This window comes from Nansenia antarctica (assembly GCF_963989245.1).
Source record: "Nansenia antarctica genome assembly, chromosome: 7".
NCBI lineage: Eukaryota > Metazoa > Chordata > Actinopteri > Argentiniformes > Microstomatidae > Nansenia > Nansenia antarctica.
Genome location: NC_137677.1, coordinates 8,186,671 through 8,209,170, shown reverse-complemented (window position 1 = coordinate 8,209,170; position 22,500 = coordinate 8,186,671). Strand labels below are relative to the sequence as shown.

Sequence of the window (22,500 nt, the reverse complement as noted above, 5' to 3'; positions counted from 1 at the left end):
ACAGATCAAAATAAACCCACACAGTAGAGAAGGGAAAACATACACAGTCTATAAACATTTTGAGGTTGAAGATATAATAGTATCATGTCAAATTATGTAATATAACATAAGTTATGACCTTTCGTTATGATGAGGGAGAGATGAAATCAGTGGTGGTTGTTTATGAGTGATGAGTAGTGGGATGTTTCCACTCAGTCATACATACATTCCAGATAAATGTCCATTTCAATTCAATTTGGACGTTTGTGTTTCTTTTTTATAATGTCATTTTGTCATTGGCTGTGAGGAAAAAACCTCTAAAAGACCTGTGGTGCTGTGGGAATGAGCCTTGGACCTGTAAAGCCTGGAGGAATACTGTAGAGTACTGATTTAGTTCTAGGGTTAGTTACTGTAGTGTCTTGGGATAATAAGAGAGTAGAATACTGATGGGATAGTTACTGTAGTATCTTTCGCTGGCTTGACCAGCAGTTGTTTTTATGATGGGTGAGGATTCTGTATGATTATGGTCACAAACTGCCAAATAATTCTATAACACGCACCACCTAGAGTGCTAAATGTTACATGTGGTATTTATCTTATATTTTACCTAATTGATGTGGTATTATTACTATTATTATTATTATTATTATTGTTGTTATTATTACAATGATTATAATAATAATAATAATAATAATAATAATAATTATTATTATTATTATTATTATATTTTACCTAATGTATGTGGTATTATTAATACTATATTACTTAGATTGGCTACAAAATGAAGCATAATCATGTATGCATTTTGGGTGAATAAAGTCACCCGTGGCACTCTAGAATGTTTGGCCGACCCTTATTCACCCTCTCCACGAAATGAGTTAAGGCTGATAAGCCACAATGGCAGAGACTGTAGGATGGTACTTTTCCATGAAATGTCTCTGCCAACTGAAACAAAAACATAAACACTCCCCCCGGGTTGTCCTCCCACGGCCGCCCCGCCGGACCTCTGGTCACATTCTGTTTTTCAAAACTCCCCGAGAAGACCTTTACTGGAGACGGCCGCTGCTTTTTAAATATTTACGAGCCACTTGATAGGGGCAGGGAGGGCCCTTGACTCTGCCCCCCGCCCCCCGCCCCCCCGCCTCCCGTCCCCTCTGGCTCTGAGCTCTGAGCCCTGGCTCACTGCTAGCAGCAGCCCGCCACCACACAGGGGGGACAATGGCTCCCCTATGTGCTCCTGAATCACCGCTGAAACGGAGAGGGAAAAGGCGCATGCCAACGGAACAGAGACAGATGATCGTCATCTGATCATCGTTCCCATCCAAGACGTTAATCTGCTGCTGTAAATCATGTTGAGAGGATGTTTTTCTAGTTCCTTACCAAAACAGAAATTACCGGAGAGTATTTGTTTATAGGATCTCAGACGAATGGATGATGATATCAAGTGTTCCTGTTAGCAGTAACCAGATATAAGATGTGTCTGCTGTCTGCTGGGTGCTAAGGGGCCTGGTCATGACCTTTGAACTGAGATAGATCAGTGACCGATGACCTGGCCCTGAGGGCAGGGGTGGGGGGGTGCTGCTTTCTCTCAGCTTATAAAGTCTACCTGCATGTTGTTAGGCTTACATAACACCTTTACCTGTCTGTTGTCTATGATGATGATGATGATGATGATGGTGGTGGGTGATGATGATGATGATGATGATGAGGATGATGGTGGTGGTGGGTGATGATGATGATGATGATGGTGGTGATGATGATGATGATGATGATGATGATGATGATGATGATGGTGGTGGTGGTGGGTGATGATGATGGTGGGTGATGATGATGATGATGATGATGGTGGGTGATGATGATGATGATGATGGTGATGATGATGAGGATGATGATGATGATGGTGGTGGTGGTGGGTGATGATGATGATGATGATGAGGATGAGGATGATGATGAGGATGATGGTGGTGGTGGATGATGATGATGATGATGATGGTGATGATGATGATGATGGTGATGATGATGATGATGATGATGGTGATGATGATGATGATGATGATGATGATGATGGTGATGATGATGATGATGATGATGGTGGGTGATGATGATGATGATGATGGTGATGATGATGAGGATGATGATGAGGATGATGGTGGTGGTGGATGATGATGATGATGATGATGGTGATGATGATGATGATGGTGATGATGATGATGATGATGATGGTGATGATGATGATGATGATGATGGTGGTGGTGATGCCTGTGTCTGTGATGTGGTTGTTGACCCCTCCTCCTCCCCCCCTTCACCCAGGGAAGCCATCAACAAGCTGTGTGACATTGTGCCTGGGAGCAAGGGGGCCTGGAGGAAGAAGGTAAGGGTAGCTCTTAAAGGTGGTGGGGGGGGGGGGGGACCCTCAGAAGATATTGACCCTGCAGGACTTAGGGGGGCTTGAATGAATCTACGATACAAAGATTATATACAGTACCAGTCAAAAATTTGGACACACTTCCCCATTCAATTGTACTGTAGATTGCAGCCATTGCACCTTCTTTGTTACAACATGGTTTCATGAATGAAAAATAGGTTTCCAACACAATGTGAGTGGATGTTGGATCTCTGCCCTGGTCCTCCAGATCATCAACAAAGCCCTTCAGTCCGTCATGGGGAAGAGTAACCTGCGCTTTGCTGGCATGAGCATCGCTGTCAACATCTCTATAGAGGGCCTGAGTCTGCTCATCCCCACCACGCGACAGGTAGGACACCTCCTCACCGGAACTCACACACAACCAGGCGTAGCCCTTCAGATTACATTAGATTAGATTGGATTAGATTAGATTCAACTTTATTGTCATTGCAGAGTACCACCAACGAAATGCAGTTTAGCTATCTAAACAGAAGTTCCAGTAGTGATATCCGGTATACTAAGTCATTGTATCCCAGGGTGGGGTGGGTGGGTGGGGGGGGGGGGGGGGTACTGAGAGTCTTATGACTACTGTTGCATCGGCTTGTGAAGCAACTACTGTAAGGTAAACATATCACCAGTTCATCACAGCACAATAAGAAATAATAGGCTGCAATCCTTTTAGAATCCTGTAATCCTTGATAGAGGACGAACCATGTTTTAGAGAGGATTGCATTGATATCAATTGATCTCATATCAATTGATTATACATCAATTGAAAAGACAGAAAACAGATAAATAGAATGCCCCCCCCCCCCTCTCTCTCTCTCTCTCTCTCTCTCTCTCTCTCTCTCTCTCTCTCTCTCTCTCTCTCTCTCTCTCTCAGGTGATTGCACACCATCCGATGCAGTCCATCTCCTTTGCCTCTGGGGGAGACACAGTGAGTTTATTCCCTTTTTTTATTTTTTCCTTTATCAGTCCACTTGGCAGACTGCAGATCTGACTTGGCTGCATTTGACTCACGTTTCCAATCTTATTACTTTCGAATCAATAAGGCTTTTAATTCACTTATATCTTAATTCATCTGGGTGTATTGATTGGATCCCTCTGTTGCAGGACACACCCGATTATGTCGCATACGTGGCCAAAGATCCAGTCAATCAGAGAGGTATTTCCACCCTGCCTCTTAAACAAGCATGCATGCACAGACACACGCACACACACACACACACACATACACACACACACACACACACACACACACACACACACACACACACACACACACACACACACACACACACAGACACACACACACCTCCCCCCAGACACACACACACACCATTCTGTATATTTAAGATACATTTAAACATTTTTACATGGCACTGACCCGTGTCTATGAAAATCAAAACTGTTCACGTTGATGCTGTGTTTCTATTAAAGACCATGTAAGATCCTTGCAGACATGCAGCACTCATGCAGCCCCGGGCCTAGGTGTTTTTCCTCCACCATAAGACACCCTGAGCAGGACAAACTCCAGGCCCCTGCTCACCACCAGAACCTCTCTGTCCTCCCCCAGCGTGCCACATCCTGGAGTGCGGCGACGGTCTGGCCCAGAATGTCATCAGCACCATCGGCCAGGCGTTCGAGCTGCAGTTCAAACAATACCTCCACAGCCCTCCTAAAGCCATCCCTACCATGGAGAGGTGAGCCACGGACACCTGTCAGTCACGCCAGGGGAGGCTGGTGGAGGTAGACATCGGAGGACAGGGCTCATCGTAATGCACGGAACGGAATGAGGAATAGTACCAATGCTTTTTCCAAAAAATACCAAAAAAATACCATAAAATACCAAACATACCAAAAAATAAACATCCCCTATTCCATGCCATGCATTACACTGAGCCCTGTCCTCCCATGTCTCCTTCCACCAGCCTCCCCCGCACACCATATTTGTTGGCTTTTTAACGACATTAGGTGCACGTGATTTAGCTTGGCTCGTGTGCTGCTGCGTGTCCATTAGTTCCATGGCACCTACACTACTGTACCGCACTGTAACTAAATCGAGAACCACTGTAAGTAAAATTAAAAGATAAACTATATACTGTTGCAGTAGACAGAGGTCTGGTAAATAAATGAACATCACACACCGCTACTGTATGTACAGTGTGTGTGTGTGTGTTCACAGAAAGACTAGACACAAGGACAAGATCAGCACAGTGGATATGCAACCGCAGGCAGCGTGACCGGAGAACACAGACACGCGCACACACACACACAGACACACACACACACACACACACACACACACACACAGAAACACACGCACACACACACACGCACACACACACACACACACACACGCACACACACACACACACACACACACACACACACTCACACTATATGCCTCTAATGTGGTTATCATGCATCTGTACCAGCAGTGTGTCCTACTTAAAGCATTGAGAGTTGCATTTTCAGACACAGACACGTCAACCCTAACTGAAACTCTCTTTCAACCCTAAATGAAACTGTCTCTTTCACCTTCTTGTTCATGTGAAAGAAATGTGATAGCCCTGCTCTCCGCTCAGGTTCCGTTTTTGATCCTCACTCAAATCAGAACTGTCATTTGAAACGGACCGTTTTTCACCGCCTATCCGGTCCGCCAAGCGGTTTGAGTGTCGGAGGAGGACCGTTCTGTACCTTGTCTGCTCTGCCATCAAACGGATCTCTTGCTGACAGAACCAACAATAGCAGCATTCACCCCCCCAGTGTTTTCTCTCTATATATATAGAGAGAATTAGAGGACAGCCTCATTGAAATGGATGGAATGTATTAAGGGATGGCACAGTTCCTAACATTCCTCGTCCCATACCATGCATTACAATGAGCCCCGTCCTCCGATTTCGGCCTCCAACCAGCCTCCCCTGATGACAGGAATACGACATCCGATCCGACGCTTCACCCCCACGTGCTTCTGTTTCTAATTGTGTCTCCCCCCCCCCCGCTCCCCCAGGAACATCAGGACAGAGGACTCGGCGTGGGGGGAAGACGAGGACACCTCGGAGCACAACTATTACAACAGCATCCCGGGGAAGGAGCCTCCTGTCGGGGGAGTGATGGACTCGAGGCTGAGGCCTGGCACGGCCTTGCTGGGTCACATCCACACCCAACCCAAGGCAGCACAGGTGACTCTCTCTCTCTCTCTCCGGCCTCACCTGCCAAGTCTTTGTCCCTCAGACAGATTGACTGATCACCTCTCCTGACTCCTAGCCCTGCCCTGTAGAGGCGTAATTCCTAAGTGTATCAGTGAAATTCGATGACTGTCCAGGTTGACGTACCTGTTCCGTAATTACTAGAGACAGATTATGGTCAGAGATAGAAAGCAGGCCTTTGTGTTTCCTAATGGGTGAGAGAGAGAGAGAGAGAGAGAGAGAGAGAGAGAGAGAGAGAGAGAGAGAGAGAGAGAGAGAGAGAGAGAGAGACAGAGACAGAGACAGAGACAGAGACCGAGAGAGAGCCTGTCCAATTGACACAATATGTTTGCAGCATAATATTATTGCAGCTATGTGCTATGGTTTCAGTGGTGTGTTAGAAGTGCATTACATGGGCAAGAGAGACCAGATCTACTATTAAGGTCTGAACTCTGAATAGTCACAAACAAACACATTTCTGAGATGAAATCATGCTAATGGGTTTGGGGTGGGTGTCTGTTTTAGATGGGCTCTCCAGCTAGGAGAGAAACCGCATCCTACCCTTCAGGTCAGCTGTGCTACGAGCTGCACTGGGACACGGAAAACAACGGCAGCTCAGGTGAGACACCTTGTGGCCAGAAAAAGACACTGCACGTCTCGATACTGCAAGTCATAGGGTAGTGGTCTATTCTGAAAAGCTGTTGTGTAATTAGTTAGTATAATAATGAGTATGACTGGCAGGTTTGACGTCAGATGGGTACCTGCGTGCGGACGGCCAGCCCCCGGGCTGTAGGGACTATGAGGAGCACCTGTACGTGAACACCCAGACTCTGGACGCTCTGGAGCCGCCCGGGCCAGAGGGACACAGAGGGGCCCGGGGGCTGGAGAGCCCCAAGAAGGACATGTTTGACATGAGTGAGTCTCAGCAACACACACTGGCTAGTCTTTACATAATGGCCACACTGATATACAGTATGTATAGATATAGTGTGAGTGTGTGTGTGTGTGTGTGTGTGTGTGTGTGTGTGTGTGTGTGTGTGTGTGTGTGTGGGGGGGGGGGTGTGCGTGTGTGCGTGTGTGTGTGTGTGTATGTGTGTGTGTGGGTGTGTGTGTGGGTGGGTGTGTGTGTATGCGTGTGTGGGAATGTGTGTGTCTATACATCTTCTGTGTGTGTGTGTGTGTGTGTGTGTGTGTATACATCTTCTGTGTCTGTGTCTGTGTGTGTGTGTGTGTGTGTGTGTGTGTGTGTGTATGTGCATGTGCTTGCGTGCGTGCATGCGTGTGTGTGTGCGTGTGTGCGTGTCCGTCCTCACTGCTCCCGCTCCTCCGCAGGGCCGTTCGAGGACGCTCTGAAAATGCACGAGGCCGGGGGCTCCTCCTCCTCCTCCGGGGGGGGGGTGGTGGGGGGTGTGTGTGTCCTGGAGGACCAGTGGCCCAGCCCGCCCCGCCGCCGCGCCCCCATCGCCCCCACCGAGGAGCAGCTCCGCAGGGAGGCCTGGTACCACGGGCGCATGAGCCGCCGCGACGCAGAGAAGCTGCTGGTCCGAGACGGGGACTTCCTGGTCAGGGACAGCGCCACCAACCCGGGCCAGTACGTCCTGACGGGGATGCACTGTGGCCTGCCCAAACACCTGCTGCTGGTGGACCCCGAGGGAGTGGTGAGGCAATACTGTCGCTTACAAACACGCACTGCAGAATCACTCTGCCGCAGACTGAAGACCCTCATCTCTACAGGCTACACCTGAACTGTCCCCCCTGTACTGTCCCTCCTGAGACATCTACTACCCCCCTGTACTGTCCCTCCTGAGACATCTACTACCCCCCTCTGTACTGTCCCTCCTGAGACATCTACTACCCCCCTGTACTGTCCCTCCTGAGACATCTACTACCCCCCTGTACTGTCCCTCCTGAGACATCTACTACCCCCCTGTACTGTCCCTCCTGAGACATCTACTAGCCCCCTGTACTGTCCCTCCTGAGACATCTACTACCCCCCTGTACTGTCCCTCCTGAGACATCTACTACCCCCCTGTACTGTCCCTCCTGAGACATCTACTACCCCCCTGTACTGTCCCTCCTGAGACATCTATTACCCCCCTGTACTGTCCCTTCTGAGACATCTACTACCCCCCTGTACTGTCCCTCCTGAGACATCTACTACCCCCCTGTACTGTCCCTCCTGAGACATCTACTACCCCCCTGTACTGTCCCTCCTGAGACATCTACTACCCCCCTGTACTGTCCCTCCTGAGACATCTACTACCCCCCTGTACTGTCCCTCCTGAGACATTTACTACCCCCTGTAAAGTTTCTGCTAAATGCCAAAAATGTAAAAAATAAATAAATAATGTAATAACAACACGATCGACCATAGAGTAGCATTATCCATGATCATGCATAGACATAAGTCAATGAAACACTGCAAAACGATAACAACCCCCCAATGGCGTTCTGTCACGGAACACAACTTGGGAATGGGATTGTAATGTCCAGTCACCGCTCATTCTAGTTCTGTGGTTCACACTGGGGCTGGCCCTAATCTTTTACTACATGACCTCTCCTTCCTTCCCACATGACTGATGATGACTGACGGTTTCTGTGTGTCTCTCTTCTGGTTCCCTGGCAGGTTCGCACCAAAGACATGCTGTTTGAGAGCATCAGTCACCTGATCAGCTACCACCTGCAGAACGAGGTGCCCATCGTGGCGGCGGAGAGCGAGCTCCACCTCAAACAGGTGGTTCGGAGGAAACAGTGACACCCCCCCCCTCCCTCACCCCCCCCCCCCCCTGCCTTAGAGGGGAGGTGTCTCTGGAGAGGTAAGCACCCAACACTTTATAGTGAAAACTATTATTATTATTATTATTATTATAGTGTTACTGTATTTTGACATGGTTGTTTACAACAGCCTTTTACAGTTTTACAGTGGGAGAGTCGAACTAACATTCTAGCTAGCTAACTAGCTAATATTCCGTTTGAACCCTTTTCACTAGGAGCCAGAGGTGTGTCCGTATGTCCGTGTCAGCCCCAGGGAGGTGGAGCACCTTCACTTGGTCGTAGCCCCAAGAAGGAAAGCTTTCATGGAGGGAGGAAGGACTCAGGTGGCTGCCCCTCTCTCAGCAGATCACACAAACTGTCCGTCATCTCCTCCTCTCCTCTCCGCATGCAGCCATTAAGCTAACCGACGACGTCACCTCTGAACAGGATGTTCCTTAACACTCACAGTCCGCAGCCTATCACAGGGCCCCGGGAGCCGCCTGTACACTGAGGTCAAGAGGTCCACAGAGGGGGGCCAGGGAGAGGTGACGTCATCACAGTCACATAACGGTAGTTGTCCCGTAAGAGTGAGATCCAGTTGAGTGCATGTTGATGATGATGATGCACTGGAGTGTCATACTGCTCTGCTCCATTGCAGTGACTTGGGCTCTCTTGTTTCATTCAGTGAGCGAATTCAGTGAACATTCTCCGAAAAAAACAAAAAAACATTGACTATCTTGTGCATACATACTATGATATGAAGCTATGATAAAGTGTTTCGACCGTGTTTTACGGTGACAATGAAGGAGCTCTCTCCCTGAGAAAATGTTGGGTTTTGATGGTGAAACGTAAGCACTGTTTGTCAAGCGTGTGCTAGTACGCAGTACGCCAATGCCTACTTAGCTCAGACACGGTGAAACACTGCTCACTTTATAGACAGAACAGCCATGCCATAGTTCAACCTGAAGCAGAAGCACCTTTATGATTTATTCACTTTTATTCAATCTCAGGACCAAAGTTTCGGAAGCTTTCGAAAGATACATTGTGTTCGAAATGTCTGAAAACATACATTTAGAGATTGGTTTGGAGATGCTAGCCAGATTGATTGAAAGTCGTCAACACAAGCATCATGTGTCTAGCCAGACTCCCATTCAAGGTATTGTATGCTCACTCAATCTACACAATGAAGACTCATAATGACACATCCCCTGGGATACACAGGTAGCCAAACAAGACGAATAGATCTGGACGATCAGTGTCATGTCAGATATCCAGTAGACCATACGTCCACAGCTTAAAGTGTGTACAGTTGTATGAGTTTCTGTCACACAATTCCGGATTCATATCCATGTCGTCATGGGGGTAGCATACCAACAGAAGAAAAACCCCTAAGTGTTGTGTACTAAGAAGTCTATGGAGATGGTCAGAGCCTCTGCTCTCGTGGGGTCTCATGCTGTTCCGTTCATGAACGGTGGTAGCCACTACTAATATCAACACATTACTCAGTGTATGCAGGTCGAAAAATCTAGCCAGACCCTCAAACAATAATCCAGTGCCTTAATAGTTGATATCTTTGTTGTCTTCTGCCCCTAATCTCTTGTCTCAAATATACAGTATTATACATTCACAGGACATCCGGAGAAGACAACCATGTGTGTTATTATTATGTCGTTATGCCCTAAGAGCAAACGACTCGGTTTTTCTTTTGCCATGCCAAATCTCACTGTTATGAACGAATGGACTGTACTGTATGTCAACTCATCCCTTTGAATTGTGAATTCCGTTGTTCGCTGCTGATGTGTGTGGCGTGGGACGGTGAAGGCCGTGCGAAAGCCCCTGCCACTGTTCCTTCCGATTGGCTGATCTTCCGCTATGTGCTTCCTGCAGAGCTCCTTTGATGATATACCGGTCATCCAAATCGATGATATTTATGGGTAATTGATCACAGATGTGCTGAGTTGCTTACGGCAACGTGTTAGATCGATAGGGGATGCTGCGTCCTTTATCGTTTCTTTGTCCAGGCACAGAGAGAGAGAGAGGACGTGGCTTTCTGTGGTGGCGTCCAATCTACGCTATCCCGTGCTACTTTTCAACAACACCGTCTTTGCTTTCTCAGGACTTTTCTTGTATCTTCTCTCTTTCTTTAAAGTAAATGCATTTTTGTCAATAAAACGAACCAAAATGAAGGTTACTGTTCATGTATGAGTTGTGTAACCCTCCCTCTGAATGTGATGAGGGGAATGTATATGGTTGAATGCAGGGGAGGCTGAATGAGGAGGAAATTGGAGGACGGGGCTCATTGTAATGCATTGAATGGAACGAGGATTGGTATCAAACATTGATGACACCAATCCTCGTTCCATTCAATGCATTACAATGAGGCCCCCGTCCTCCAATTTCCTCCTCCTCCAGCCCCTGGTATCAAACATTGATATACCAATCCTCATTCCATTCAATGCATTACAATGACTCCCCTCCTTCGATTTCCACCTCTTCCAGATACTACTGTAGTTCTGTAGCAGCTTAATTAAAATAACCAGCTGTCCGGCTTGCACACATAGCTCTACCAAACGGAGACTCCCTGGCATCTTTACCTGAAATAGACTGAGCCACTAGAAGCAGAACCTACAGTATTCTCGTGGTGCTTTCTATCAGAACACATTGGTTCTGAGGAAGAAGAAGAACTGGAGCGGGGACAGCAGGGGTTCGGGGTTGTACCTCCTTTATTGTAAGAATATCATATAAAATCAGTCGGTTCTTCACACTTATGAAGACAAGAGATCCATTCTTGTAAATCAGTACGACCAAATATATCTATATTATTCTCTGTTCTGACACCATAGAACCCTACCCAAAGTGTGTCCAGCTCAGCGTCACACATGGGGCTAGCTTCCACGCCTAAAGTAAACGTCTATTACTTTAAACTGACTATGGCTATAGTACGGTATGTACTATAATGCATGCAACTACCTCCGGTAACAGAACAGTTGCGTTCATTGTGTGTGTGTGTGTGTGTGTGTGTGTGTGTGTGTGTGTGTGTGTGTGTGCGCGCGCGTGTGTGTGTGTGTGTGTGTGTGTGTGTGTGTGTGTGTGTGTGTGTGTGTGTGTGTGTGCATATTGGTCCTGCAGTAGTGGGTTCAGTGGCCATGGTCCAGTATGCTGCTGCTGAGGCAGGTCTGTCAGTGAGTCTGTCAGTGTGTCTGTCATTCTGTCAGTGTGTCTGTCAGTGTGTCTGTCAGTGTGTTCTGTCAGTGTGTTCTGTCAGTGTGTCTGTCAGTGGGGTCTGTCAGTGTGTCTGTCAGTGTGTCTGTCAGTGTGAGGGTCTGTCAGTGTGTCTGTCAGTGTGTCTGTCAGTGGGGTCTGTCAGTGTGTCTGTCAGTGTGTCTGTCAGTGGGGTCTGTCAGTGTGTCTGTCAGTGTGTCTGTCAGTATGAGGATCTCTCAGTGGGGTCTGTCAATGTGTCAGTGTGTCTGTCAGTGTGTCTGTCAGTGTGTCTGTCAGTGTGTCTGTCAGTGTGTCTGTCAGTGGGGTCTGTCAGTGTGTCTGTCAGTGTGTCTGTCAGTGGGGTCTGTCAGTGGGGTCTGTCAGTGTGTCTGTCAGTGGGGTCTGTCAGTGGGGTCTGTCAGTGGGGTCTGTCAGTGTGTCTGTCAGTGGGGTCTGTCAGTGTGAGGGTCTGTCAGTGGTGTTTGTCAGTGTGTCTGTCAGTGGGGTCTGTCAGTGTGTCTGTCAGTGGGGTCTGTCAGTGTGAGGGTCTGTCAGTGGTGTTTGTCAGTGTGAGGGTCTGTCAGTGGTGTTTGTCAGTGTGTCTGTCAGTGGGGTCTGTCAGTGCGTCTGTCAGTGTGTCTGTCTGTGTGGTCTGTCAGTGTGTCTGTCAGTGTGTCTGTCAGTGTGTCTGTCAGTGTGTCTGTCAGTGGGGTCTGTCAGTGTGTCTGTCAGTGTGAGGGTCTGTCAGTGGTGTTTGTCAGTGTGTCTGTCAGTGGGGTCTGTCAGTGGGATCTGTCAGTGTGGTCTGTCAGTGTGTCTGTCAGTGTGTCTGTCAGTGTGTCTGTCAGTGAGTCTGTCAGTGTGTCTGTCAGTGTGTCTGTCAGTGTGTCTGTCAGTGTGTCTGTCAGTGAGTCTGTCAGTGTGTCTGTCAGTGTGTCTGTCAGTGTGTCTGTCAGTGTGTCTGTCAGTGTGTCTGTCAGTGAGTCTGTCAGTGTGTCTGTCAGTGTGGTCTGTCAGTGGGGTCTGTCAGTGTGTCTGTCAGTGGGGTCTCTCAATGTGTCAGTGGGGTCTGTCAGTGTGTCTGTCAGTGGTGTTTGTCAGTGTGTCTGTCAGTGAGTCTGTCAGTGTGTCTGTCAGTGTGTCTGTCAGTGGGTTCTGTCAGTGTGTCTGTCAGTGTGTCTGTCAGTGGGGTCTGTCAGTGTGTCTGTCAGTGGGGTCTGTCAGTGGGGTCTGTCAGTGGGTTCTGTCAGTGTGTCTGTCAGTGTGTCTGTCAGTGTGTCTGTCAGTGTGTCTGTTAGTGTGTCAGTGTGTCTGTCAGTGTGAGGGTCTCTCAGTGTGTCTGTTAGTGTGTCAGTGTGTCTGTCAGTGTGAGGGTCTGTCAGTGTGTCTGTCAGTGTGTCTGTTAGTGGGTTCTGTCAGTGTGTCTGTCAGTGGGGTCTGTCGGTGTGTCTGTCAGTGTGTCTGTCAGTATGAGGGTCTCTCAGTGGGGTGTGTCTGTCAGTGTGTCTGTCAGTGGGGTCTGTCAGAGGGGTCTGTCAGTCTGTCAGTGTGTCTGTCAGTGTGTCTGTCAGTCTGTCAGTGTGTCTGTCAGTGGGGTCTGTCAGTCTGTCAGTGGGGTCTGTCAGTGACCCCCCTCCTTGTGGGACATACTCAGGATCTGCAGTAACAACCCCTGCACTTCATCATCCATCCGCCCCTGTGGAGGACAGGACAGGACACCTTCACATCACACTTCATTTAGCAAGACAACAACGCTTTATTTCATACACAACACTGGACAGTACTGTGAACAAGTCCTCTGCATAGATATGTCAATGTGAGCACAAGGCATGCAGAACAGATGGTGTTGTTCACACCAAGTGAGGTTGGTGGAGGGAGGGGTCGGAGGAGGACGGCTCATTGTGTCATCGTGTTTGATCCCGTTCCTCATTCTTATTCCATCATTACAATGAGCCCCGTCCTCCGATGTCTACCTCCACCAGCCTTCCCCTGGTTCACACAGACGTTTCGGTGGTGTGTGTAGGAGCCAATATATATGAAAATATGAAAATATATACTGAAAAGATATTTCAGTTTGTGCTTTTCCCCACCTATGGCAAGTTTAGGCTAGTTAAGGTCACCCCTGGATGATGTCATCAGCATTCGCTAGGTGAAGACAGGTGCAGGGGTACCTGTAGCACGCTGAGCCCAAATAGTTTTTCAACTAGCTTTGCTTTAAATGTTCAATTGTTTCATTTAGTTTGGAAAATAAGTTAAGGTCCACCTGCTGTGTATCCTAGCATCAGCCTAGCATCAACAGCTACAAACATACATGCTCACCCATTCGTCCTCAAGTACCCACGAACCAAGAAGAAGCAGTCAACTACCGTGAGTAACCCAATGCAAGATCAAATGACGCAGGGCTCTCAAGTCTCACGCATTGGGTGTGAGACACACGCATTTCAACCCGTTCACACGCTCACACGCCACACCTTGTCTCACGCCCAATGCGTGAGACTTGAGAGCCCTGAATGACGTGAACGTTGAGTTAAGGTGAACTTAGTTATGACTCGTGCTTGGTGATAGAATACGGCCTGACAGAAGGAAAGGAAACAGTGTGTGTTGGACGTACCTGCACAGCGGCCAGTAGATGGGAGCGGTATACAGCTACGACTTGCCGGTGTTTTCGTTCCCAGTCCTGCAAAGAGGGTTGGTATATCAGCAATCTATTTAATGTACTATGTACTCAATGTACTATCTACTCATTGTACTATCTACTCAATGTACTATCTACTCAATGTACTATCTACTCAACAACAACACTCTAACATAAGTCCCCTGAGGGACAATTTAGTAGGGAAACTCTACTGTATAACAATGAGTGAAGGAGTGTTGGTGGCTCAGTGCTGCCCTCACCTGGAGCTCCTTGGTAAGTGCAGACACCCTGTTCTGCAGCGCCACCTGGGGGCCAGGGTTGTTGACGTGGGCGTGGTGGGGGGGGTGGTGTTGGGGGTGGTGGGGGGAGGAGGAGGGGGAGGAGGAAGAGGAGGAGGACAGGCCCAGTGGGGGGGAGAGAGCACCGAGAGCCTCTTTCAAACGGAACACCTCCTTAGACAGCTCCGTGATCTACAGACCGCCAGGGAGAGATGGAGATCACAGATCACTACAGACCACCAGGGAGAGATGGAGATCACAGATCACTACAGACCACCAGGGAGAGATGGAGATCACAGATCACTACAGGCCACCAGGGAGAGATGGAGAGCACAGATCCCTACAGACCACCAGGGAGAGATGGAGAGCACAGATCACTACAGACCACCAGGGAGAGATGGAGATCACAGATCACTACAGACCACCAGGGAGAGATGGGGATCACAGATCACTACAGACCACCAGGGAGAGATGGAGATCACAGATCACTACAGACCACCAGGGAGAGATGGAGGTCACAGATCACTACAGACCACCAGGGAGAGATGGAGGTCACAGATCACTTAGTTTCCTGTCGGAATTTGGAGGCGTAGCATTTTGAAAACATAATTCCCTTTTCTTTTGCCCCTTGTTAACTCTTCCTCATGGTTCAGATGAAACTGTATGGATGAGAGCAATATGGCAGAAACCAAGTGGACCCCTCTCTCCCTCTCCCCTTCTCTCTCTCCCCCTCCCCTCTCCCCTTCTCCCTCTCCACTCCATCTCTCTTTCCCTCCCTCCCTCCATCCCTCCCTTCCTCACCCCTTCTCCCTCCCTCCCTCCCTCCCTCCCTCCCTCCCTCCCTCTCACCTTGCGGTCCTTCTCTTTGACCAGCCCCTGGGAGTCCTGGATGTCTCTGTGCAGCTCCTGGACGTGGCTGGACTGGGCCTGCAGGTCGGCTAGCTGCTGCTGCACCGTGGCCACCTGGGCCTCAGCCACCTGACGCTCACTCTTACTGAACAGAGCCTCCCTCTGCACCTGGAACACCTGCAGGGACACCAGAGAGAGACCAGACAGTTACTGAACAGAGCCCCCCTCTGCACCTGGAACACCTGCAGGGACACCAGAGAGAGACCAGACAGTTACTGAACAGAGCCCCCCTCTGCACCTGGAACACCTGCAGGGACACCAGAGAGAGACCAGACAGTTACTGAACAGAGCCTCCCTCTGCACCTGGAACACCTGCAGGGACACCAGAGAGAGACCAGACAGTTACTGAACAGAGCCTCTGTAGGAGGAAAAAAACCTTACTATGACTATAAACAATCGTTGGCAGCACATGTTTTCCTGTCTTTGTCTCCTAGCTGTACCAAGGTCACGGGGAGAAGAGGGGGGAGGAGGAGGATCGTTGATCAAATGGAATGGGAAAGAGATAGGGAGAGGGGTTTTGCTAGAGAGGCTTGGCTAATAATAAAGCAGAGATGTGTCAACTTGTTCCTACTCTCCTGTGCTCTGTCCTGATATGTACTTATGAGGAGATCAATTAATTCCTACAACACCTCCCTCTGTACCTGGAACACCTGCAGGGACACCAGAGAGAGACCAGACAGTTACTGAACAGAGAGAGAGAGAGAGAGAGAGAGAGAGAGAGAGAGAGAGAGAGAGAGAGAGAGAGAGAGAGAGAGAGAGAGAGAGAGAGAGAGAGAGAGAGAGAGAGAGAGAGAGAGAGAGAGAGAGAGAGAGAGAGAGAGAGGAGAGAGAGAGAGAGAGAGAGAGAGAGAGAGAGAGAGAGAGAGAGAGAGAGAGAGAGAGAGAGAGAGAGAGAGAGAGAGAGAGAGAGAGAGAGAGAGAGAGAGAGAGAGAGAGGGAGGACAGACAGTTGGAGAGTCGAGTTTAATTGTATCCAAAAGTGTTCCACCACAAGCCTTATTATTGTACATTAGAAAAAATGCACCTACTGTACAAAAGCTTTGAACGCCTCAGAGAGCCGAAAGAGAGAGCGGAGGTACAGAAACACCCATGAAAGAGAAGGAAGTGATAGAGTAGAGCACCCATCAATAATGCAACAGGAGAAAGGAAAACCTCTCTGTGTGCAGCAGCCCGTTCTCTCCAAAACATTTCTGGTAGTGCGAAAACAAAACGACAGCAGCAACAACCGGGCAGTCCTACACACACACACACACACACACACACACACACACACACACACACACACACTGACCTCCGTGCAGGTCTTCTCGTGTTTGCGCGTGAGGTCGTTGAAGCGCGCCGTGAAGGAGTTGATCTCGGCCTGCAGGGCCAGGCGTTGGGACTCGTGGTCCTCCTTGGACACCACGCCCTGCTCCGTGGCCTTCTGGGACTTGAGCTCTCTCAGCTCGGTCTCCTTCACGCCCAGGGCCTCCTGGGCTGCCTGCGCAATGCACTCGCTCGCCTGCAGGGAGCGCTGGAGATCCGTCTGTGGGACACACAGATACCAGAGAACAACAACAACAGAGTTGTTGACGTCAGAAGTTGTGACAGAACTTTCTACGGTCAGTCAGATTATGTCCATCCAACATGGTTAGAGTTTGGATTTGGGGGGTTTGGTGATCTGATTTTAGGGGGTGTGTTTAGGGGAAACTTCTATCTGAAGCAAGTGACAGAATGGTAGAAAAGCTGAGTGTTGTGTATCTGATGTTCAGAGCATATGTTTGGTGGTTAAATAACATGGGTTGTAGCATAGGGGGTTAATGGTGCCTATTGATTGCACAACCCAACACTGGGTACAGTACAGGAAACATCAATAAAACATGAATAAACTATTTATAAAAAATAATCCTATAATTTAAAAAAAAAAGGAAAAAAATCCTCATCTACTGTATCTATTTATGACCTCAATTGATTAAAACTGCATCTCTCTTTAAGACGTGAACGAATGACACCAGCAACACACACACACCCACCCACACACACACCCACACACACACACACACAGCACCAGCTGACCTTCATTTTGTCGTGCTCCTCCCGGGGGATCAGGTCCTGCTGCAGGGTCTGAAGCTGGGCCTCCAGCCTGGCCGCGTCCGTCTGCCCGTGGACCCGCTGCTCCCTCTCCGCCTGCAGCTCCTGGGCCGTCAGGGCCAGCTGCTCCGCCAGACCCGACAGCGCCTCCTGGTGCTGGGAGAAGGGTACCGCGTCCATCAGGTGGAGGGCGTCCTGCGCCCGGCCCTCCCGCTCGGCGCAGAGGCAGTCCAGAGCCTGCGCCGCCTCCTGGCGCGCCACCTCCAGCTCCTCCCTGATCGTGGACAGAGTACGGGTGCCCGGCAACCTCAGCGAGCTCTGTTCTGATTGGGACGACAGATAGTATAATCACTCAAGCTCCAGTTTGTCGACGTGAGCGACCCTCAGAGGGGGGGGGGGGGGGCGTTTTGATTGGACAGGAGGTCCATGTCATCAGATGAATAGATGTCAACGAACAAACCGGTAATTTCACAGCTCGTGAAACCATTGGTCACCACAAACATTCTGTTCCACAGAGAGTGAAGAGGATAGATCACATGACCAAGTAAACACAGTCTAAGCGGGTCTAGCAGGGTTTCGCTAAGTCTCCGGCGGTCACACTCGCAGGCTAAACTCACCTGATGTTACGGATCCCTCGGACCTCTCTTCCTCCTCCTCCTCCTCCTCCTCCTCTTCCTCCTCCTCCTCCTCGTCGCCCTCCCGGTGGGCCGGGGGGGGCCGCAGCGTCTCCAGCTCCAGCAGGGCCTTGTTGAGCCTCAGGGCCGTGTCGGCCCTCTCGCGGGCCAGCTGCTCACACTGCAGCCCCAGGGTGACCTGCACCTCCTCCAGCTCCGTCCGGGGCACGCACTCCCTCAGCTCCACCTCCAGCTCCCCCACACGCCCCTGCAGCCTGCGCACCAGATCCCCCTCCGTCCCCGCTTTCCTCCCCCCTCCTCCTCCGACGACTCCTTCGTTCCTCGCAGACTCCTTCCTGCTCTCGGCCAGGGCGCCCTCCAGCTCGCTCACCCTCGCCCGGAGGCCGCTCACCGTCTCGCTCTCGTCACTGTCCCCTCCTCCTCCTCCTGCTCCTCCGCCGCCCTCCTCCTTCTTTTCCCCCTCTTTCGCCGCCTCTTTCGCCTCCAGGGCCGCCTGGAGTTCCTTCACCCTCTTCCTCAGCTGTTTGACTTTGTCACTGTCCGTCCCTCCTCCGCCGCTCCCCTCCTCCCCCTCCGCCCGCCTCTCGGCTAGCTCCGCCTCTAGCTCGCTCACCCTCTCCCTCAGCTGCTGCGCCTCCTGGCCCGCGCCCCCCGGGGCCTCGCCCTCGCCCCCCGCCCGCTCCATGGAGAAGATCCCCAGCTGCACCTGTTCCTTCAGCTCCTCCAGCTCCGTGTGGGAGAGGGCCAGCTGCTCCTCCAGGACACGCAGCTTCTCCTTCAGCTCCCCGGAGCTCTCTCCCCCTGCCCCCTCTGCCCCCCCGGTCTCCTCACACCTGGGGCGCAAACAGGAACACCACATCAGAAGTGGTTATTGAGTGAGAGTTTTGCCATGTCAATACGGTACACTGGCATGACATCTTAGTGATTACTAGTAATATTAGTCAAATTAAGCACATGGAACTGTGGCTGGCAGGGTTCAGATGACACATTGACTCCGGGAGTCGGTGAGCAGCCTTACCCCTCCTCTCCTGCTACGCTGGAGGCCTCGGTCGAAGCCTGGGCCTGGGAGTAGCGCTCCTGCAGGGCTTCAAACTCCCTCCTCAGGGACTCGTACTGGGCTGTGGGGACGAAGTCTGGACTGGAGCTCTGCATGTCAGTGTCGTCTTTCTCAAACATCTCCAGCATCTGCAACCCACAGAAGATACACATTCTAACACTTAGCGAGGGACGGAAAAGTAAGTAACGTATTAGAATTTGTTCTTTAGAATTTGTGATATCATTGTGTATATCATAGGTCGACTACCTGTGGCTATGGTCCATATTATGGACACTTGTGAATCCTTTTAAACTAAGAAGTACTAGTACTGTAAATATATTGATTTTCAGACACAATCAAAGACTGATAAAGACTCTCAAATACTATTTCTGTGCAGTAAGTTACAATGTGTCTATTAATGATCAACTTAAGTCCCAAACTCATTTTAGTTTAGTTATTTTCTAACTCGTCGTCTCCTCCTTGGTTTCTAATGTTGCTGTACCAGCCGTGCTGCTAACGACTGTACAGTAACCAGCCCCTCAGCTAACCACTGTACAGTAACCAGCCCCCAGCCCCACAGTAACCAGCCCCACAGCCCCACGGCCCAGACTCAGACTCAGCCTCCAGCTGCCCTTCAGGCAGACTGTGTCCCTCTCAATCTGCCCCGGGCCCTCTGTCTACAGCTACAGAACATGACCCACTTAGTGAAGAATGCCTGCACCAAGAGTCTCTCTCTCTCTCCCTCTCTCCCCCTCTCTCTTTCCCTCTCTCTCCCCCTCTTTCTCCCTCTCCCCCTCTCTCTTTCCCTCTCCCTCTCTCTCTCTCTCCCTCTCCCTCTCTCATGCTAGTCTATTTATACCAGACCGCTGCATCATAGACCTAAAGAGGCTGTGAGTAATGGTCCAATCTGATGGTGAGCAGCCAGGCCTGAACCAGCATCATCATCATCATCTGTGAACCTCTCTGGAGCCTCGACTAATAAGCTCATTTGTATCAATACCTTATGGCTAGCAGCTTGTGTGTGTGTGTGTGTGTGTGTGTGTGTGTGTGTGCGCGCGCGCACGTATGTGTGCGTGTGTGTGTGTGCGCGTGTGTGTGTATGTGTGCACGCACATATGTGTGTGTGCGTGCGTGTGTGTGTGTGTGTGTGTGTGTGCGCGTATGTGCGCGTGCGTGTATGTGTGCACGCGCATATGTGTGCGTGTGTGCAAGTGTGTGTGTGTGTGTGTGTTTGTGTGCGCATATGTGTGGTGTGTGTGTGTGTGTGTGTGTGTGTGTGTGCGTGCGTGTAGTATAATGTTCAAAGGGACTGTACCTGCACTTTCAGATTCAGCTCCGAGTTCTGTGAAGTCAGCTCCTCTACTTGTCTCTGTAGCTCAGCCACAGTGTCTGGGTCTCCAGGCCCAGGTGACGTAGGGCATGAGTCTGTCTTCCCCTGGGAACTGCACTCATCCTGGGCAGAGGGGGACTCGACCGCTCTCGACCGCTTGGAGAGCAGCTTCTCAGCACCTAAGATGCAGATGGGGAGGAAATCACTCAGTCATCTAGTCACCATGTAATAGACTCCTAATAGATTCCTGTTAGACACAAATACACACACACACACACACCTGGGAAATCCAACATGTCGTCCTCTGACTCACTGGCCCCTTGTCTGAGCTCCTCTAGCTCGGTCTGGAGCCGATCTCGGTCAGCCTCCGCCTGCTCCAGACGCTCTCTCAGCTGGCACAGCTACAGCACAGGAGAGAGAGAGAGGCATGATGACCACACAGATAGACCACAGAGAGGGAGGAGGGAGAACATATACAACTAGAACACAGAAAGAGAGAGGAGAGAGACAATACAACTAGAACACAGGGAGAGAGGAGGGAGATATAGCACAGAGAAATGATACAGCTATAACAGGGAAAGGAGTGATATGGCACAGCAATGGTACAGGAAGAGAGGAGAGTGAACTAAGGTATTCTCTAGTCTAGGGCCTTGTGGTGGATCACTGACTAGGTGAGTACACACGCAGTACCTCCTCCAAGGCAGAGTGGGCGCTGTGCTGCTGCTGTTCCAAGCTTTTGATCTTCTGGAGCAGACGTCCCCTCTCCAGACGCAGCCTGCGGATCTCCTCGAACACCTCCTCGTCCTCCGTCTCTCACAAACACAGCAGAGTACACATGTCAATACAGAGACACCTCAATGTCTCAACAATGGATGTACCTGGATCAGTTACGATGAATCACTAACATCACTATGAAGGCAGGCGGGGGGGGGGGGGGGGCAGGGACTCACGAGGTTAGCCTGGGCAGGGCGCGGCGTCTCTGGGGACTGGGCGGGGGGAGAGGGGCTTGGGGGCTCAGGAGACGGCGGTGGGTGACCCTGGAACACGGCCACAAAAGTCGTTACCGATAATCATGTGACCAGTATGTTATGGAGAGGTTCACTATCACGACTTAACCACGATCACTTCACTGGCATGACTTCACTATTCAACGAACCTGGTCCAAACAGAGATAAAGTAGTAGGACAAAACATATCTGTCTATAAGAATTCTGATGACATACACATACAAACACTGTAACAGCAAGTCCTCCTTCTCGTACCTGAGGAGGGGTGCTGGGTGGAGGGGGGGCTTTCCTCTTGCGGGGGGTGGTCCCCCCTGGCAGGGGTGGGGGGGCGGGGAGCTGCGGGAGTCACAGGCAAGCACAGGAGGGAGGGAGGGAGGGAGGGGGTGGGAGCAGGAGGAGGAGGAGGGGGGGGGGGGGCAGTGAGGTTAAATGCAAAGCAAGCCGCAGCTTTCCCCCCCTGTGACATAGCTGTCTTCATGCCCTTGTATGATACTGTATGTGACAACAGCTGGAGCAGCTCAGAGGCTGACTGAGTGGTCTCTCTGGTCTCTCTGTGGGGCTTTACACACTACAAGGCTGACCACAACCGTACTGCGGCTGGCTCAGAGATTTCCCTTTGACACCGCACTTCTTCAGCAACTGTGAAAGATGTGTTGACCAGGCCAGGCCAGCCCAGTACAGCTCAGCTCAGCTCAGCTCGGCTCAGTATTGTGAAAAGGGTATGAGATGTAAGATGATGTATTAAAAGTAAAATAGAAGGTTATGATAAGAGGATGGAGTATTTGTCTTTGGGGATATAGCAAATCCTGCTTTGGACAAAGCAAGCCTGTGTTAGCGTTATGCTAATGTATTAACATGAGCTGAGGGTGTGTTGGCGTGGTGATGAACATGTGATTCATCTGTGGTGTAAAAATGCTGAGTAGTGAGTTACCTCGTCACCTGTGCTCTCCTTGGCTACGTATGCATTGGGAGAAACAGACAGCAAGGCATTTTAACCTCTAGCCCATTAAGATTCAACATAGTGTACAATACACACACACACACACAGCACTCTGATTTACACCCTAGT

The 22,500-nt window shown here is 50.2% G+C and overlaps 2 protein-coding genes across 3 annotated transcripts in view; one reads left to right on the top strand and one right to left on the bottom strand.

The window, feature by feature from the left end:
* Positions 1 to 10,504, top strand: part of shc2 (SHC (Src homology 2 domain containing) transforming protein 2) — a 19,643-nt gene extending 9,139 nt beyond the window's left edge. For both annotated transcript variants that reach the window (XM_080535455.1, XM_080535454.1), the window contains 11 exons: positions 2,290 to 2,350; positions 2,613 to 2,732; positions 3,267 to 3,320; positions 3,497 to 3,548; positions 3,960 to 4,086; positions 5,397 to 5,568; positions 6,100 to 6,193; positions 6,316 to 6,489; positions 6,907 to 7,232; positions 8,201 to 8,390; positions 8,565 to 10,504. In XM_080535455.1, the coding sequence (XP_080391581.1) occupies positions 2,290 to 2,350; positions 2,613 to 2,732; positions 3,267 to 3,320; positions 3,497 to 3,548; positions 3,960 to 4,086; positions 5,397 to 5,568; positions 6,100 to 6,193; positions 6,316 to 6,489; positions 6,907 to 7,232; positions 8,201 to 8,329 (1,309 nt within the window). In that variant the 3' untranslated portion in view covers positions 8,330 to 8,390; positions 8,565 to 10,504. The remainder of the gene's footprint in view (positions 1 to 2,289; positions 2,351 to 2,612; positions 2,733 to 3,266; positions 3,321 to 3,496; positions 3,549 to 3,959; positions 4,087 to 5,396; positions 5,569 to 6,099; positions 6,194 to 6,315; positions 6,490 to 6,906; positions 7,233 to 8,200; positions 8,391 to 8,564) is intronic.
* A 2,649-nt stretch (positions 10,505 to 13,153) lies between these two features.
* Positions 13,154 to 22,500, bottom strand: part of ankrd24 (ankyrin repeat domain 24) — a gene marked incomplete at both ends in the record, with an annotated part of 19,082 nt that continues 9,735 nt past the window's right edge. Inside the window, 13 exons of the mRNA XM_080536055.1 lie at positions 13,154 to 13,228; positions 14,144 to 14,209; positions 14,428 to 14,637; positions 15,295 to 15,471; positions 16,646 to 16,867; positions 17,410 to 17,742; positions 18,052 to 18,892; positions 19,078 to 19,244; positions 20,411 to 20,596; positions 20,704 to 20,826; positions 21,116 to 21,235; positions 21,376 to 21,462; positions 21,687 to 21,767. Coding sequence (XP_080392181.1) covers positions 13,154 to 13,228; positions 14,144 to 14,209; positions 14,428 to 14,637; positions 15,295 to 15,471; positions 16,646 to 16,867; positions 17,410 to 17,742; positions 18,052 to 18,892; positions 19,078 to 19,244; positions 20,411 to 20,596; positions 20,704 to 20,826; positions 21,116 to 21,235; positions 21,376 to 21,462; positions 21,687 to 21,767 — 2,688 coding nt within the window. The remainder of the gene's footprint in view (positions 13,229 to 14,143; positions 14,210 to 14,427; positions 14,638 to 15,294; positions 15,472 to 16,645; positions 16,868 to 17,409; positions 17,743 to 18,051; positions 18,893 to 19,077; positions 19,245 to 20,410; positions 20,597 to 20,703; positions 20,827 to 21,115; positions 21,236 to 21,375; positions 21,463 to 21,686; positions 21,768 to 22,500) is intronic.